A 19,866-nucleotide genomic window follows, 5' to 3' on the forward strand; every position below is an offset into this window, starting at 1 on the left:
TTTAGCTGGTGTATAGCAGTTTGACAAACACTATAAAAATTCTGATTATTGAGAAGCTTAACATACCTGTCAACCTGTGACGATGAAAATGCAGGTCATGACCTGCATTGAAGAATCAAATCTCAGGTCATAACGCGTATGAACTTTCTCGAGCTGAATTTCAGTATTTATGGTACATTTTCTTATAATGTATATCAAAGATACCAAAACATCAATGCATGTTCACTTGGTTAAGTCATTTTAAATGTTATTTTATTATTATTTCATTACACTTTTAAAGATTTTTATTAACTTGTGTATCACAGTCTTATGTCCTTTACTTTTGTCATCATCTAAAATTTATTTTTCAAATGTATTTATAAAATGAGTCTACTAGCCTTTAAACATACCATGTAGAGGTATTACATGAATGAACATTCATCTTTCAATTGACAAGGAAATTAGACTATGATAAAATATAGTAATACAGTTAAATGTAAAAAATAATTTTCAACTTTTTTTTTAAAAATTGTATAAAGGTATAAAAATAATGAAAAGTTATTTTTCAATATGTATTTGAATTTTATATTATTATGATTTAATCTTTTTCACCCATAAAACGTAAAAATAAGGAATAATTTTGAATGGTGACAAATAAGGGGAAGTAACTCTTAGTTGAAATATCTTTGTAAAACAACAGGGCAATTTATTTACGACCTAAAGCTAAGGTAATTGGTGTTAATCAACAGTGTGTTTGACACCAAACCTGTCAAGTGAAGCCATGCACTTAATGGGTCACTTAATTTGACAGTTTACATAGCTAGATGAACTGCATGTTCATGGAAGAATTACGAATTTGCCGGTATTTCAAAGGAATATTACTTATGTCATGAAAATCAATCTCAAGGCTAAGAAATACGGGTGAAATTGGGTCATTTTCGGAATTTCCGGGTTATTTTAATGACCCGGCGGGTGATCTGGGTGATCCCTCAGAATTGTGAAAGTCTCGGGTCACACCCGCAGAATCCGGGTCAGTTGACAGGTATGGCTTAATATTTCCTAAATAATAGAAAGTGATTAAAACGTTGGGCTGATTTTTTCAGGGTTTTCTCCCTTTCGTAAAAGGTACGTACCACCTTTAAAAATTGTAAAAGATTTGAACACTGTGAATGATACTGAATCCACCTCAGAAGTATAAAAATTTGATAAACAAAATCCAATTCTGTATACTGTATAATCAGAAATTATTGCATGCATTTATGATTGTGTGTATTTATTATTGTGATATTTATAGATTATCGTTGGTTATCTTAACGAGATTGATTTTCTCTTGAGCGAGAAAAGCAATCGAGTTGAGATGACCCATGATATTCTGTTTATCGCTATTTTACCTATGACGACATGTCAATTTCATGTCAATTTCATTAACAACGCCAGGTGGCTCCTTAGTTTCTAGCAATAATTTTTCATCTCAAGTGAGTAGCATGATATGAAAATTATCACAAAAAAGATCAAAGGAAAAATGCACAAAATAGCGATTATGTAATTTAAGACTATAATGCGATTTTAATTTTTGCAATATTGAAAAATTTTCTGTTTAATTCTTATTAAAAAGTTGAAAATGCGAGTTTAAACTATAGCGATTATAACCCTGTCACAGTTTTGCAATAATAAAAATATCGCATTAATTTCTGAATTTACAGTACTTGGTAGGCACCCTTGAAATATTGCTCCAGCTAACAAGGCATGTAATAATTTTCTATTTTTAACTGTAGATGGGACAAACTCCTATAGAAATGTCAGATAATGAAACCATTACAAAATTGCTCAACAAATTCAAGGTAAGATTCCTGTAGTATAAGATATAAATTAAAAAATTATACTGAGTGAAAAATTGTGTTTGAATTGAGAATTATTATTCTTACAGTTATATTGCATATTAGAAATTGGACAGACTTAGACATACTGTAAACCAACTAATTTCGCGACTTTCGCAAGTTGAAATATAACGCGAATATTAATCGTCGCGAAAATTTAAAACTAGATACTTTCCTTATCTAATTACATCAAGTGCATTCGAAAATTACAAAATGAAGTATCCGCGAAAATAAGTTGGTTTACAGTAGTCTACAGTTAAGCTGCAATCAATAGTTCAAAGTAAAATTTTGGTAGTATGAAATTTAGCGGACATATGAGAGTAAACCAAACTTCTTACTAAAGGAAATACTGGTATGAAAAGAGACTTGGGGTATGCGTCAATGAGACCAACTAAAACACACAAATAATCTACAAAAATAGTTGTGAATATATTTACCGCACTATCAATAATCTATCATCAGCCCAAGTTCTCAAAAAAATAAGACAATTCAATTTTTTATATATTCAGTCAGTTAAACTTGCTGCTTTACTTTTCCTTAAATCATGTAAATATAAAGCACCACGCTCCTGAAATCTTGCTTTTGAGCTACAACAAATGGAAGTTTTTAACGCCCTTGCACAGTCGGCATTTGAGCTAGACATTGTCTGTACATTTTACAGTATTTTAAGAATTAGATATCAGGAAGACCAATCAACCTTGTACAAACTTTCTTGCAAGCAATATTATCTATTTTCGTCTCGTCTTGACCGAGTTAAAGAGCAAGACAAAGGTATGCTGTTTCTGGCAGTGGCAGTTTAGTCAACATGTATTAGTTTGTGAAGGCCATTTTTATGGGGAATCACTAGTGGTAGTTCAATTATATATAGTATGTATTTGTTTTGTGCATTTGCACATCTCATTTCCATGGAGATTATTTGGTCCACCTCCTCCATCGTTGTCTATGACTATGAAACTTTTGCTGTGTTTATAAAAAAAGAAGATGTGGTATGATTGCCAATGAGACAACTCTCCACGAGAGACCAAAATGACACAGAAATTAACAACTATAGGTCACTACGACCTTCAACAATGAACAAAGGCCATACCACATAGTCAGCTATAAAAGGCCTTGAAATTACTATGTAAAACAATTCAAACGAGAAAACTAACGGCCTAAATTATGTACCAAAAATTGAACGATAAACAAATATCTTACATATAAACATGTTTTAGTTTGTGATTAGATCAGTTTATTGAGAACTACTAGAGCAAGGTCAATGATATTTGGTATGCAGTTGTATAATTAGCATATAAGCACATCTCATTTCAATGGTCAGTGAGGTTTTACCAAGATTTAGCAAACTTTATGTTAATAGCTGGAGCAGGGCATGGTATCAATTGGACTCTTACTCTACTTTTAATTTCCAAATGATTGTTCTAAGGTATATCATATTTGTTTTTCTTTAGATCTGTTGAATATCGCATTTGAACTGTTTAGCATTTTTCCTGTTGGCTGCCTTTTATATTCGACTATTAGAAATTGATATTTGCTCATTGCTCATTGTTGAAGGCAGCGTAATAACCTAGTGATGCTTACATCCATGTCAGTTGGATTCTGGTATTGATTGTTGTATCATTGGCAATCATACCACTTCTTCTTCTTTATATACCGTATAGCAGGTTATTTTTTCAGGTTTAAAATTTTGCGATTTTCATTGAAAAAGGTATGCGAAATATTTTGATGGTCATTATTTTGGAGGATTCAAAACTTTTATTAATACCTTTGCATGTACACTGAAATTGGCGGAATTTATTTTGGCGATTTTTTTCTATCCGCGAAAATAAGCGAAAATTTACACCCCACGAAAATAACCCGCTACATGGTATTCTGGCCTTATATACTTTACATTAAAATCTGAATAGATACCATTGCTTGCAAGAAAATTCCGGTGAAGTAGAGTAGTCACATCACCATCACACCACCATAAGATGCTTATTAAAATTAATCATGCTTAATTTAATAGAACGGGTTACTAGGTGCCATTAAACGTGGAGACTTGCGTTGTGTCGAAAAATATTCTAAACATTGGTGCATTGTGGATGCTGTATATAATAAGGTATTGGGTCGCCATTGAAGTAGCACGGCTAATGTTTGATATCTATGTACTACTGTGTATTAGCTTCTAATATTTGTTTTGTGTGTTAAAAATCAACTACACAAGTTTATGGGTAACACACTGTTTTGAGGTCAAAATTTGCATATTTTAATTGTTTAACTTGCACCCATGTGTTAGTAACTGTGTGTTTTGTAAAACAAAGAGCATTAAATACTCATTCATGAATTATATTTCTCTGCAAATGTGGAAATATAATTGAACAATATCATTGTTAATATCTAAAATTATTTTTGGTTATGATCATTTTGAGATTAAAAGAAAAAAAAACGTTTTAAGCATTTGAAAATAAATGTTTTATTTTGTAAAAAATATCCCATAACTTTTTTTAGTTTTTTCTATTTTTAATAGTCATTCCTCTTTTATCCTAATAGTCTTGACAACTTCAAGGATTAGTAGAGTGATTTCTCTTTTAGACTTTTAGAAGCCATATGACTTTGGCCACAATTTATTGAACTTTATTTTATTTAAAATTGCATTTTGCTGCTATGAATTATTTAGATTTATTAGTATGCAAATTCTAGTTGTGTGAACTCTTGTAGAATGAAAAGTCTTTCCCTTATTGTCCATCTAAAGTTTTAAAATTGATTTAAGAGACTCTAGAAATTGCAGCTGTGTGATATATAGCTATAAATGCCTGATAAATTAGTTTGAATACAGTATATAGTTTTTTTGTATTTTGTCATTTTTTCTTGAAAAAAGATTTGAAATGTTAAGTTTACAAAATTTGATAAAATCTATTTGCTAGTTTTGTATCATTTTCGATTTTTTTTCAACCAGTCATCATCATCACTCATAATTGTCACTATATTAATCTCTAGCCATTCTTTGATAAGGTCTTTTTCAGATTTTTAAGTAGGGATTTTTATGAAATTAAGTCGGAAAGTATAATTTTGAACAGAAAAGCCCCTAATTGACCATTTGAATGAAACTTCTCTCCAATTTGTCTCTGAAATAAGACATTTTCTCCCTTAGAACACAAAATCAAGATTATGAGGATTTGATATTGAAAGTTTTAAATACTAAAAAGTATTATATATTAATATGAGAATTTATGGAAGGATTAAAATGTTACTCATTTATATATTTGTAGAAAGAGGATAATGCTAACTATATATAGCTCTTGATTCCTCTTGCCCAAAATCCCAAAACCTGCATAATTCCACAAAGATAACTGAATTAATACTTCATTTTCAGCATACTGTAGATTTATTATTTTTTGTCTGGTACCAATTTTTGTTGATTTATGAACTGGGAAAATACAAATTTAAAAGTTCAACTAGATAATGTATAAATTATCTATAGGCATCTATAAAACATTTTTGCATACATGTATATCAGTTTCCTCTATCAACAAAAATTGGTACCCACAAAAATAAATGAATTCACAGTATTTGTGACTAGAAGAGTGATTGATCCTTAGAAATCCTCATTAGATAAACCCTTTAATTTCAAATCTTTTGTGTGTATCTTCATTTCTAGCCTGGAGTAGTGTCGGCCATTTGCAATGATAAAGCGCAGACTCTGGATAGAGTTCTTAAAAATACATGGTGCTGTACTGATTGTGTCGTCAAGGTAACCCAGAATATCATTGCTTAAAATGTTGGATTCGGTAAAAAATAGAAATGAAATACTATTGATCATTTCCTATCAAATATTTATAAAATTATGATTTTTGTATAGGTTATGAACATTCTTAAGGATGTATTAATGAATGATTAAATTCTACCAGAAATAAAATTGATAACAATTTTTTGTAAAAAAAACCATTATATATAAAATCAATATTTTTTGTTAATTCATATTGCATTTGATATGTGAACTTAAAAGATGTTAATTCATGTATCACAATAACACAAGTTAAGGACACTTTATATTGCACATGTAATGAAAGGTAATGTAAAAATATACATGTCAGTTGTGCCATCTTATACATCACAAGAGCGCAGTTATTCTTTTTGCATTTTCCATACTGGCTACCAGTGTTGTTCAGTAATAAATTATTTCTTCAAGTCTACAAAAACGAGGAAAAAATGTATAGCATTTCCTGATGCTAGAAATGCCATTGTTGCGTAACAACCCCAAAAATACATATATATTCATGTGACAAACATTGACTTACAATGCACTTGAAAAACTTTGCCTGTTTTTTTCTCTTAATCATATTAATGAAAAAAAGGAAATTTTTAATGGCTCTGACATGCAGAAATGGAAGATATTTGAAATACTATGTAAATGTGAATATAATGAATTTCTGGATATTTTAAAACTTATTGGATAAGCTTTTAAATGTAATTTCAATCCTGGATCATCCAATGCGAAGCCATACAGGATTCTATTCAAAGTACCATTTGGGGGACAAAAACTTATAGGTAAAATGTTAACAAATAATTGTGCTCTTGTAAACTTAAGAATCAGGTGAAGTTAATCAATGTTTGTTATCTCCCCTTCTGTGATGAACAGTGATTAAGATCAATTATCTCCCCTTACTGGATATCACCATCCTACCTGCCAAATTTTCAAAATGCCCATGGGGGTTTGCGTGCAAGATGGCTGTCATAGTCATAAAAAACCTTCAAGGAGGCCTTCAAATACATTTTAATGCTGGTTTTTTTTTTTGGCTTCTTCATACTTTTGTAAGCCTAAAGTCATTGTAAAATAATTGTTTTTGTTTCAAATTGTGGACAAAATTGCTCTTTCAAAATTTCAATTTGGAGCCTCCATGGGGGAAATCCCCCGCAAATAGTGACAGTTGGCAGGTCACATTATGCACCATAATTAAGGATTTTCAGATTATTTGTTTGTGTCTAATGCAACATTTGTTTCATTATTTCATAAAAATTAACTGGAAATAATAAATGCTTTTATATATGTGAAATATAAATATTAAATGAGTTAATTAAAATAATTCTTTAGTAATTTGAAGGAAATAAGTATCTTACTATTGATGCATCAACAAATTACCTATCATTTGACTTAAGCTTTGAACAAGTAATGGATCAGAAAAGTATGATTAGTTTTTGCTGAATTAGAATGGAACCTGTTCAATAATTTGACTTGATATTAAGCTTACAGATAAACTTTTATTTTTGACAGAAAATATACATTCAAAAGTTTTAAACGAAAAAAATTTACAATGAATAAATGAATTTAAATTTTCATTGCTTAAAATCTATTTGTTGTTATGTTTGAATAACTTTTGATATTGTCTTGAGAAAACACTATTTTATATTTGAATTTGTTGAAAAGTACGATAGCTTAATGTTCATTGAATTTGTTTAAAGTTAAATGTTTAGTTTTTTTATCAGGTGTAATGTTATTGTTATACTTTGGCAGGAAGGTAAAACCGCGATAGAATTAGCAGAAACCAAGGTGTACGAAGGAAAGAGCGAAAAATGTTTAAGTGTGCTTAAAAGTTACAGAAAAACTAGTGTAAGTTATATTATTAAAATCACTTAAAGAGATACACCACTAAGAAGGCCTCTGGTTAGGTGTAATGCTAAATACCTGAACCTGAAAATTTCAACGAAAATAATATTGAAAAATAATGTTATAAAAGTATTGCCATGATGTTCATCATATATAAAATTTATACTATTTACAAAATGAACAACCTCTTACTTTTAATTAGTCACCAAATAAGAAAAATGAACTGCCATAAATTTTAAGTGCAATTTTCACATGAATATTTGCTATCAGCAAATTAGAAGATAATGTGATAGTTATCAATACATTGATGTTTAATTTTAAACAAGGGGAAATAATTTAGTTGCTATCCATGCATTGATGTATGATGTAAAGGGGAGATAATTTTGTTCATCCCTACATGGAACGGGGACCCAGTTATTTGCCCCATTGAAACGCATTGAAATTCATAGTAAATAAATGGGGTGCTGTTCGTTAAATAATTTTGATAGCCACCTTGGGACTTCTGTTTCATGTTAGGCATTAGGTTCCAAGTTTCTGGGTGCAATCTCAGTGCCTCATGACTGGCATTCCGTTGCAAAATTTTGTTTTGATTGACAACAGGGTCACTCAGACTACTTCCGGTGAAGAATAAAGGCTAGAATTTAGACAATTTACTCCATGCACTGACGCCAGATTTTATTTAAATCAATCAATTTTTTTACAGAAATTCAAACTAGAAAGCCTACCCTTTCAAATAAATCTACATTCAGTTACAGAACTTATGTAATAATAACACTACACCATTTTAGAGAAAAGTAATAGTTTTTTTTTTAAGAACTACATTCGTGGGTACCGGACTGGTTACCGTAACTGGGATCCTATTCCACATCAATGTTTTATATTAACTAATGGGAGATAATCTAGTGGTTATCAGCACACCATCATTTGGTTGGGTAAAATGACAATACTACTTAAGCCAAGGTGGAGATTATGAATTGGACTAACAGTTAAAGCTGAATTTAAGAAAATTAACCTCTGTTGCCTTTGACTAGATTATTTGTTTTCTTTTAGAATTTGACAGTCAAATGCCTGCTCCAGGAACCAATTGCTGCTTTCATATATATATAAGAAGAAAGTTTAAAACTTGATTAAAGTAAAATAATCATTTGCAAATTAAATTAATATATATCATTTGACATTTATCTTTTCCAGCAATTAATTCATGCAGTTTTGTGTCATGACGTTGAGACAACAAGAAAATTATTAGAAAGAGAAAAATTACCTGTTAATATTAGATTTAGGGTAAGTCTTTTCTTAAAGGTATAAAAATAGTTTCCAACTTATATTACATGAATTAGAATCTTAAATTTGTGTGGTTATCATAAATGCACAAATTCCATTGCTAATTTTAGTAAAAATGAATATGTTGAAATCATTTTAAGAGTTTCTGTCTGCGTACCTATATATGAGTGATTAATGCTATACAAATACCAGAAGACAGTAATTTTTAGATAGTTGGGTATATATCTAATTAGAAGTTGCTTAAATTTCCTTTTTCATATGCTCCACGTAAGTTAGAAGCAGGCTAGGGCATAATAGAAAATTAAAGGTATTGAACCAGATTTCATTGTTAACTGAACATAGAAAGGCATAATAGTCCTATGGTGTTGTTATGGACTAATATTGTTTCCTTTTGTGATTGAATCATTTCTTACTAGAAAAAAAATTAAATATTAAATTAATGTGCTGTTGTTAACATTTACCAGTTAGTGTGACTAACCATTAATCCACAGGATCCTTAGCAAACAACAATCAATCAGTCATTAATCTGCACTTTAAGGTATCCCTTTTCATTAATATTTATATCTAAGTTTAGTTACAAAAGCTGTTTTTCTAATACCATTATATTTTTTGTATAGGATAGAATAGGAAAGACATTGTTATCACACTGTATAGAACAGCACAATACAGAGTTAGTGAGATTACTTGTAGAACATGGTGCCAGGGTCAATCAAATTAGGGTTCGTCTACACGAGGATGTAAGTTATAACTGTTTATTTTACTTTTTCCTTGATATATTCCCCACATACCCTTTTATACATATAGTAATTGCTTTAAACTATTTTTGGTGTTCTAAATCTTTAACTTTGTATTTGTGATAAGGTAAATCTAGTAACTTAAGTTTAAAAGAAACAAATATTAAGTTTTATTTTATATATAATATATAAATATGTCTTATTGATTTCATTTTGTTTCAGACTGATGTAACGATACCTTTATTTCATAAATGTTTATGTGACAACGAATGTCTTGATATTGCCAAATTCTTAAATCCTCAAATGGACCCAGCTGAACACAAAGAGAAGGATCAAGTAAGTTGCCGTTTTCTTTTTACCCACAATCCAAGGGAGTTGGTATACTGATTTACCTATGTCTCTATTTCTATATTATACAAAATTTTGATGCTTAATTGGCATTTGTCTCAGAACCTATGAATAAAGACATGATATATCATTTGATGTGTTATTTTAATCATGGACTTATATGGTACTTTTCAATTCAACATTGTAATTCAGTCTTGGGAAATGTCTGTTCAAATAGAGAATATAGATCTCTAAATTCATTATTATTCGTGGGATACCAATTTTTAATAATATTCATTATACCTATATCGCAAAAATTAAAACTGATGTGAATACATGTATATTTACCTGTATTGGGGTGTGTAACACAGGTAGGGTGATAGGACATCCTAGGGATGTTTTTAGTTCTAGATCACCTAGATTCTTGCGATGAGAACTAGTTAACAGGAATTATATTCTAATTTAATAAATGTCAATTTTCACTGGTAGGTATAACTCTATTATTAAAATCTCAACTTTATAACAAATTGATCCATTTTCGTTGATTTCGTGGTTACAGATGAACCACAAATTTTAATGATCAATAAAGTACACATTTTCTAAAGGCTTGTATGCAGACTTTTATAAAACCACGAAATTAAATATCCACGAAAATCCAAAGGTTCCTAAATTCATGAAAATTGGTACCCACGAAAATGAATGAATCCACAATATTGGATCTTCATCCTCATCTTGCATTTGTTTAAGTATTTTGTATTTCTTATTTCCAGGCAGGAAATACAGCCTTGTTAGCAGCAATAGAGAAAGGTTTATCTGTACGATATATACAGTGGTTAATACAAGTTACCAGAGGATCAGCCTTAGTTGATAGGAATGCTGTAAGTTTACTTAAGATCACACTTAATTAATGTCTAGTTCCTCTGACTGCTATGGTCTTAAATGGGAGCTTATGGTCAAAACATTGTGTTTTTTCAAGTTGAAAAAATTGATTTCTAGCTACAAGATATTTTGAAATAATTTTAAAACAAAATAGATTGTTTTATCAAATATTCTTTTTTCAAATAAATGGAAGCATTTTAATCAAGTAAGCACAAAAAGATGTCTGCACATTATTTATGCTTTATGTATAGATCTGTATCTAATATTCCTTTGATTATTCTGTATTGCTTCTTGGTTCCTTTTTAACACATAAACTTAACATCCATGAGTCTATCTTTAAATATTTGCATGGAATTTTTCATGCAATCCTTGATATACTCTGAAAAAATAATGATAAGTAGGTGATGTTTGCAGGTGTTAAAACAATAAAAGTAGCAAGTACTTCTCTAGATCTTGCACATCTGTATGAACGAGTTGACTTCCATCAATATTATCATGCAGGATTGAAATTCTTTTCTATCAATCAGTTGAAATAAATTAACCCACACAAATTGCTAATATTTTATTTTTCTGTTCTAGGATGGACTGACACCAAAAGAACTAGCAACAGCCAAAAATAATACAGAAGTTGTTAAAATGATAGACAAGGTCAGTATATTATTGAGGGTAGTAATGGGGGTACCTTCGTGTTTAATAACAGTAAAAATTCTTACCAAATGACGTTCACTGTAATTTTTGTTGCGGGAAGATAAATATAAACTTTCTTTTAGACGATAAAACAATCGACTGATTTTGATGAATCAAGTTCAATTTTTTTCCTGAAATATAATAAAGATAATTACTTGAGACCTCTAAAGAATGATTATAAGGTTATTTTGATGAATCAAGATAAAATCTTAACCAATTTGTGATTAATGGTAGCTGAAAATGACCGTTTGACGCCTGACATCAATATGAACTATATCTTAAATTTTTCTTGGCTTTAGAGGTTTGGGCTTTTCTGTGTTGATCCAGTTTTTAGTCATGTAGCTTTTTGATTATATATACATCCCTGGCTTTTAAATTTTTGGATTTGAACATTTCTGATGAAGGTTATACAGGCCAGAAAAATACTAAAAATTTTGATACACCAAATTTATTTAAGGTGGTACCTAACACTACAGGGAGATAACTCTGTAAAGTCAGCTTAATGTTTTAATTACGTTGTGTTGAAAGGGAATATTAAGCTTCTCAATGATCAAAATTGGTGTTTGTCAAACTGCTATTTAACTAGTGCAATTTTTCTGACAAAACGGTTGGTTCAAAATTTTCGAAATTTTTATATTTTTGCTAAAGGGTCAAAGTAAATACTTTGACAAAATTTTATGAAAATTAAACGAGCCAAATTAATTTTAGTGAAAGTGTTGGGTACCACCTTAAAGGGAAAATTCGCGATTTTTTACTTATGGTTTAAATATGTTCATTATGACAAAATATATATATTCACAAAGTTTTATCGCTATATGTCCAGTAATAAAGGAGAAATTCAACAATTAATGAAATTTTTTTAACTACTTCCTGTAGGTCGTGACGTTTTCTCCTGGTTTTTGCATGCCGGGATTTAAAATACAATCAGTAAAAGTCTTGGTTTTTAATGATATTTAAACGTAATCGTAAGCGCGCCGATGACTTATGGTTTATCTAATAAACATCCGATAATAAGAAGATAAGACGCACAGACGTGCAATTGTACACATTCATGAGATAAATTTTCTATGTTAAACGTATATATTCGAATTATTTTAGTAGACAACCAAAAAAGTTATAAATTTATTAATTAATGCATTTTCGGACTGATATATGAGGTGAACAAATTAAAGTACAATAATCTGTAAAGACAATATGTTGGTGTACTCTTATTGACCTTTTACTATCTCTGCTTTGACTAGATTTATACGATGTGTGTATTCACGGTTCTGTGGCAAATTGAATACTCTTAGATGGCTTGTTGAAAGGTAAATTGTTATTTGCACTTCGGTATTTAACCACACCTCTAGGGCACACCTTGCCAGGTGTGACTGTCTATTCGGATCAGTGGATTATAAAACAAGGGAGCATTCAATATACACATCTATAATACTAATTCAAGTTTCAAGTTTGTTACAAATAAAAATAGATCGCCGTGGAATTATTTAATTATATTTGCTGTATCATTTATTTCAATTCAAATAAATTAATTTACTAAGTAATAAAATTTAAACAATTTTCGGTTAAGACGGGAAACTTAATTCATGTGTCAGAATGAAATGATATACACCTCTTGTCCTTGATGTATGTCTCATTAAAAAGGGGGAATTAGAAATAGCTTTACCAAAGCATTTTGATTTTCTTTATTAGGCAAAAAATGTACGAGAACACTTACATTTAGACTTTTGAAAGCCATGTATTAATGTATATCTGAAACTATCTGAAGATAAGTAGATAAATCTACCGAAGCGGAGTATAATATGTACGAACAAAGAAAAATACTTTTGTTTTTAAATCTTTGAACATTCATGATTAATTATTGTTATCTATTACTCATTCAATTACTTAATTGGTACCTAAAATATGTCTACCGCTTGGCATTAAAACTCGGTGTAGTAGGAAGGGTTTTATTACATATACTAGATTATATTATTTGGATGAGGATTTGAGCTATCCTATAAAACACATTTATTAGTTAACTACATTCGAGCCCAAAGGATATTAACTTAAATGATTCAATTAACTTTACTCACATATTACTTATATTTCTATCTTATGATTTTTGCGTGCTTGTTTTTATAGAACAGTTTATATATGGTCCAAAAATTTATCATAAAATCATAAATAAAAATATCTTGTTCGGAGAATGATAGTACTATAACAGTGGTTCCAGTCAGTCAAAAGAGTCAGATTTTGACGAGTATGGTCATATTGGGTACGCACTAGAGCCAGGGTATACCGAAGAAGAGCGCCATAAAATGGAAGCTGCAGAAAGTTCCCGAAATCAAGATATCCTTAGCAACCATCGCTAGTTTTTAAAACACAGATTGGTGTTCGTGTACTAACTGCATACTTATGCCGTTATTAACGGAATGTCTATGTTGCCACTAATTTACTCTCTTTGATCGTAATATTGAATTGGGTGAATGCATAAGTAACAGCATCGATTTCATAACAGTTTGTCTGAACCCGGTTGTTCTTGAAACTATCTATATAAGTTTTTTTTAAGTACAATCGTATTCATATTATACATGTTAAATGAATGAACAAATATTAAACCTATCTCATCTGTTTATTGTTTTCCGTCCATGTCTGCTCATCGCCAGAAATAAAGTTTGTCGCACGAAAAAATGGTGTTAATTCCAGAGTCAAAATTTAAAGAACTTATTTTCCATGTTTTCTGGTATTGTTCGAAAGAGAATTGACCTAACAGAAGAATTACTATCTTAGGCTGTCAGTAACACATGTAGAGTAGTGGGTCGTTGTTGGACATGCAAATCTTATAAAGTGTATCATCTGTTAAATTTGTAGGTCACTGAAAGGGGAAGTTCCATACGGAAGTAGGTTTTGAGATTGATTTTTTTTTATATCCAGTGACACATTTTACATGCGTATTCTTGAACGTTTGATACATCATTTACTCTCAAATTGCAAAAAAACGAAAACTTCCACTTGTATTTATAGTATTTGTTGAAATAGTCCTCGTCTCACAACGTATAATACTCTATCTATTTGACCAACGATGTTCAAAAACAAAAGACAGCGAATTTTATGTCATCTTTCCCTATTTTTGAATGTAACTTATAAGGCTGTTCAACTGGCAAGAATACCGCCAGAGACATATATAGATATAGGAAGATGTGGTGTGAGTGCCAATGAGACAACTCTCCATACAAATAACAATTTAAAAAGTAAACCATTATAGGTTAAAGTACGGCCTTCAACACGGAGCCTTAGCTCACACCGAACAACAAGCTATAAAGGGCCCCAAAATTACTAGTGTAGATACATGTCTCTGATACCGCTAAAGCGAACAAGCAGTTTATTCTTTAAATTGCTATCATATCACGGCAAGAAAGAAAATAAATCCCGAAATTGATTTGAAACTTTAATACTCAATAGTTTTCCTAGAAAATACTCACACCCCTTTGGGATTATTAGTGTACGTCCAGTTGCATATATTTTACATGAATGTCGGAACAATTGTGATGATGACGAATTTCTTCCTTTATTCGAGAACAATCTAATTGATACATAAAACTGGGATTTTACTATGTTCATAACTTCGATGAACCAAAGCAAGATATATATCGACCTGTATTTAAATCAAACTGGTTCTCTTCTTCTTCTTCTTCTTCTTCTTTTGGTATACAATATAGTCTGATACATGTATATATTTTAAATTGCACTATAGTTCCGTAACTTTCTATCCAGGCGTATAAGCCAACATCGACAAGTGCGTACATTTTTTAAATCAATATTTTTGGTATGTACCAGTCTGTCCTTTACTATAATTGACAAATTACATTTTCCCAAATTAACCCTCGGAAAAAATATGTATATAGATTTTTATTTCTTCAAATCTTTTTTTTTTTTGTGGTTTTTTTTATATTTTCATAAATAATATTCTTTACACCAGAAATGTTATTTATAAACAAGCGTACGAGTTAAATTATTGGCATCATATCACTTTCGGACACACAAGACAGAGATGTGTATTATACACCTGATAGTTCAAAATGGAAAGTTATAAGTCTGCCGTGTACACTGATCAATACCTACAGAAGTGAAACGATGCATGAACTTGCAAGCCCGACAGGAAATCGCTTGAATACCCGGACGTGTCACCTGAGTCCTCACACCCGTCACAATACCTTTGGGAGTAATACCTTTAGCCATGCTGGTGATCAGATGAGGAAAGATCCGAATTTATTTGAATAAAGTTTATTACTTTAAAGAATTATGAACGAATTAGATTTTTGAAAACAATTTTCACGGAACACTTATTTATTATTTGAACTGTGACTCTTTAACTAATTCCAATATTAACAGTTTAAAAATAACAGATATATAATAATGGTCATTTAAAAAAAATAAGAACATTTTCCGTATCAAGTTTATAGTTAGTCAGATAAAACAATCGTACGATTCACAAGATATCGACACGCAATTACGACTACATCGGTTACTGTAGTTTTGGTCCTTTGTGGTTTATAGACATATCGTGATTATAATCGTAGAAGATGACAAGATGGCGGAGCGTAGAAAATTGATACTCAAATTTTAAAATCGATGTTGATCTCTTATCTAGCGGAATAAAACTTTAATATCTATAAATTTGAGCCTTTTTATACAGAATGGACATAATATCAATTTTTGATTTTTTTGCGAAGTTTCCCTTTAAGTGTTACTGTGGATTCATTGTTATTCGTTGGATACCTATTTTCTTGGGTTTCATCTGTACATGTACAAGTGAGGTATGAATTAGATTGTTCAAGGAATAACATGTTTTCAATAGGCTTTGTGTCCAGAGATCGGGGCCGCGTTCAATATCGTAGCTGCTACGTAGTGCTACGTAGATTTTGACTATTGAACGTGTAGCTATAGACTAGCTGCTACATAGATATAAATAGCAGCTACGTAGCCGCTACGTAGCTGCTACGATATTGAACTCAACCCAGCTAAACCATTTAATCTAAGTTCTCATTAATCCACCAAAATTGATACCCACCAAAATAATTGAATCCACAGTATGATCATGTTTTAATTTTTTAATGAAGTTGGATATTTAATGTATGTAAATTTAGTATGATTGTGTTTTTATCTTTATAGTACATAATTCAGAATGTTGTACAAGAATCAGGGATACCAACTCTACTTTTACCTCAGTTTTCCATCAATTTTTGTTGTGAGGAGGAAATTACCAGAATAACAGATGAGGTTTGTCTCCCTTTGTTATGAAATCGGAATGTTTATATATCTTTTACATATCTGACTTCTAACATTGTCTTGTTTGCCTCACCTGTTAATTTCTGTGTCATTTGGTCTCTTGTGGAGAGTTAATTTCTCATTGGAAATCTTACCACATCTTTTTTATATTTTGATATCTACTGTAAATTCAGGAATTATTGAGATGTTTTTATAATTGCGAAAAATGCAACAGGATTATAGTCGTAATAATTTAAGCTCACATTCTGAAATTTTTCATATGAATTAAACAAGATTTTTCTCAATATCGAAAAAATTAATATCGCATTTTAGTTTGAAATGACAGAATTGCAATAATGAATTTAAATACATGCAATGTGAATACAAATTACAATGATTTATAAATTCATAAATTTTTATAACAATAAAATGATGTTGTATGATTGCTAACAAGAAAGAGGATAGAGCACAATTTTATTAGACTAATATAAAAAAGAAGATGTGGTATGATTGCCAATGAGACAACTGTCCACAAGAGACCAAAATGACACAGACATTAACAACTATAGGTCATCGTACGACCTTCAACAATTAGCAAAGCCCATATCGCATAGTCAGCTATAAAAGGCCCTGATAAGACAATGTAAAACAATTGAAACAAAAAAAACTAACGGCCTTATTTATACAAAAAAATGAACGAAAAACAAATATGTAACACATAAACAAACGACAACCACTGAATTACAGGCTCCTGACTTGGGACAGGCACATACATAAATAATGTGGCGAGGTTAAACATGTTAGCCGGATCCCAACCCTCCCCCTAACCTAGGACAGTGATGTAACAGTACAACATAAGAAAGAACTATAAAAATCAGTTGAAAAAGGCTTAACTCATCAGATGGACAAAAATAGTTTGTTTTCAATAATTTTTGACAAATACATTTTAAGGGGTAAATATTGGTTTGGAATATTCTGTCATGTAGACTTTCTTGTTTTGTGTTTTTTGTTGTTTTGTACATAATGGTCAGTAATGAATTCAGAACATTTAAATGTTTCTCTATATTTGCGTCGCCAAATCTTGATCATCTTGTTTAAATTGTGTTGTTTATAGTTTATAATAATATTTTTATTTTTCATTTTTGCAGAAAACTAAGAAAACATTGGTTGAACTGCTGCAGGATAGTAATGATAAATATAATATGAAGAAATGGTTAAATTTTAAGGAAGTTGGGGTAAGAATATAAAATTTTGATTTTTGGGGAAAGACGGCTTCAAGTCGTCAATCCCCTATGGGGTTGACCAGAGTGACATTCCCTCACATCATTCATTTTGTTTTTATAGTGTGGAAAACCCCCCAACAAATCTGACTGAGATTGATGAGATGGGGAGACACAAATGAATAGATTGACTCTAAACACTTTTTTTACACATTTCCCTTCTGTTTCTCTCGAAATTATCGTATATCGAGCTCTCCTTTACACTATTTACGTTTCTTTTACAATCCGTAAAAATCAGTATGACGAGATATTCTAAATATATCCAACCTACATTATATTTTATAGTGACGTCATTGTTGGAATGCCACACTACGCAGAAGCAGGGATATCCTTCACTGGTTATTTAAATCATTCTCAAAGATTGTGCACTAATTAAAAAATAGTATTTGTTAAATTTAAACATAATTATGTTTGCTGTAGAGGATTCAAACATCAACATGCAATACTTTAATTTGTAGGAACAACTTTCAAAGTAAACAAAGTCCGAGGGGCTACATGAGATTGGGGAGAGAAACGATTTTTTTCATTTTTTTCTTTAAAACTCTGTTTTGAGAATCTATCTCCAATTCATGAGCACCTCAATTTATGAGTAATTATCCACTAAAATAAACACTTAAAAATGTGACATTTAGTATATGATAAGTATAGTCTTCCATTAAAACTAAATTTTGTGTACCAACATAATCATTGTAATGTCTGTAATGGTAACAAAATAAAACAAATTACAAATGTTGCATTTTGTAGTTTAAACCTATTTATTCATGAAATTTTACAAATATTTCAAAATGTAGGATTTGGAAACAAGCTTCAAACAGTTGACATCAATCATATTGTTTTTTTTATTAGTACCTGTATCCCTGTGATGAGAGTTGTAACTGGGAACTTTATCAATGGAAATTTAAAACTGAAAATCTGAATAGATTTTTCAGTCCTAACTTTCTTAAGAAAAAAATTAAAAATCTTAAGAGTACTGTCACAAAAAATGGAAAATAGCCCTAGCCTGCAGTTCAGTCGTACACTATTAAGATTTCAAAAAAATATTGTAGTTGTTGTTAAATGACAGAATTCAACTAGTTGAATTTTAGATACTTAACTATCAACTTTAATTGAATGTTTAGATTTAGAAGATGCAGATCTCTTCCATTGGTCTAAATTGAATCCTAAACTAAAGAAACGAAATTACATTAAACAACAATTGATTTCAATATTATCAACCTTTCTACATGTTCTAGCTGTTCTTTTTTTCATTCTTTATATGAAGACTATCAAAAGATACCCCCCCCCCCCCCCCCCCCCCCCTAAAAAAAAATGAAATAGAAACAAGGGCCGTCATTCCCCTCAGAGCTATTCAGCTCTTTGATTTTTTATAAAAATTATTACACAATATGGATTAAAGGTACAGACACATATTTACATTGTAAGCTTAATTCAATGAACTTAAAAGTCCTTTCAGAAAAGAAGAGATTTTCAAGTTTAAACTATATTTATTTTGCCTGTCAATTCTTTTTTCTTCTTCATAAAATATCAGCAGATTCATCACTTATGAAGCAAGTTAAATAATATTTTGTTTACGGTACACTGAACATAGAAATATGAACTTAATCATTCTTGTTCGATATTAAATATCAGCTGATTCATCACTTTTAAAGCAGATTAAATAATATTTTGTTTACAGAACTATGCAGAAAAAATAATGAGAGCGGCCTCTGGTGGTGATATTTTTGAAAAAGAAATAAGAATGAAATCTTCAGATGGAGGCTTGTCTTATATTAAAGACAAATATGATGCTAATTATAGAGATAGGGTAAGTACAACTGAACATTTTATTATGCCCCACCTACGATAGAAGAGGGGCATTATGTTTTCTGGTCTGTGCGTCCGTCCGTTCGTTCGTTCGTCCGTTCGTCCGTCTGTCCCGCTTCAGGTTAAAGTTTTTGGTCGAGGTAGTTTTTGATGAAGTTGAAGTCCAATCGACTTCAAACTTAGTACAC

General features: G+C 30.6%; 1 protein-coding gene across 2 annotated transcripts in view; it reads left to right on the top strand.

Annotated features, from left to right (window-relative positions):
* LOC139481936 (uncharacterized) overlaps positions 1-19,866 on the top strand; it is a 60,263-nt gene that overhangs the window by 29,058 nt on the left and 11,339 nt on the right. The window contains exons 9-19 of one of the 2 annotated variants that reach the window (XM_071265513.1): positions 1,755-1,820; positions 5,494-5,586; positions 7,348-7,443; positions 8,632-8,721; positions 9,339-9,458; positions 9,678-9,791; positions 10,553-10,660; positions 11,241-11,309; positions 16,500-16,607; positions 17,744-17,830; positions 19,551-19,679. In XM_071265513.1, coding sequence (XP_071121614.1) covers positions 1,755-1,820; positions 5,494-5,586; positions 7,348-7,443; positions 8,632-8,721; positions 9,339-9,458; positions 9,678-9,791; positions 10,553-10,660; positions 11,241-11,309; positions 16,500-16,607; positions 17,744-17,830; positions 19,551-19,679 — 1,080 coding nt within the window. Of the gene's footprint in view, positions 1-1,754; positions 1,821-3,861; positions 3,955-5,493; positions 5,587-7,347; positions 7,444-8,631; positions 8,722-9,338; positions 9,459-9,677; positions 9,792-10,552; positions 10,661-11,240; positions 11,310-16,499; positions 16,608-17,743; positions 17,831-19,550; positions 19,680-19,866 lie in introns of both variants that reach the window. The other variant, XM_071265514.1, reaches the window with a different exon arrangement.

Source organism: Mytilus edulis, chromosome 7 (genome assembly GCF_963676685.1).
Source record: "Mytilus edulis chromosome 7, xbMytEdul2.2, whole genome shotgun sequence".
In the NCBI taxonomy this organism is placed as follows: Eukaryota; Metazoa; Mollusca; class Bivalvia; order Mytilida; family Mytilidae; genus Mytilus; species Mytilus edulis.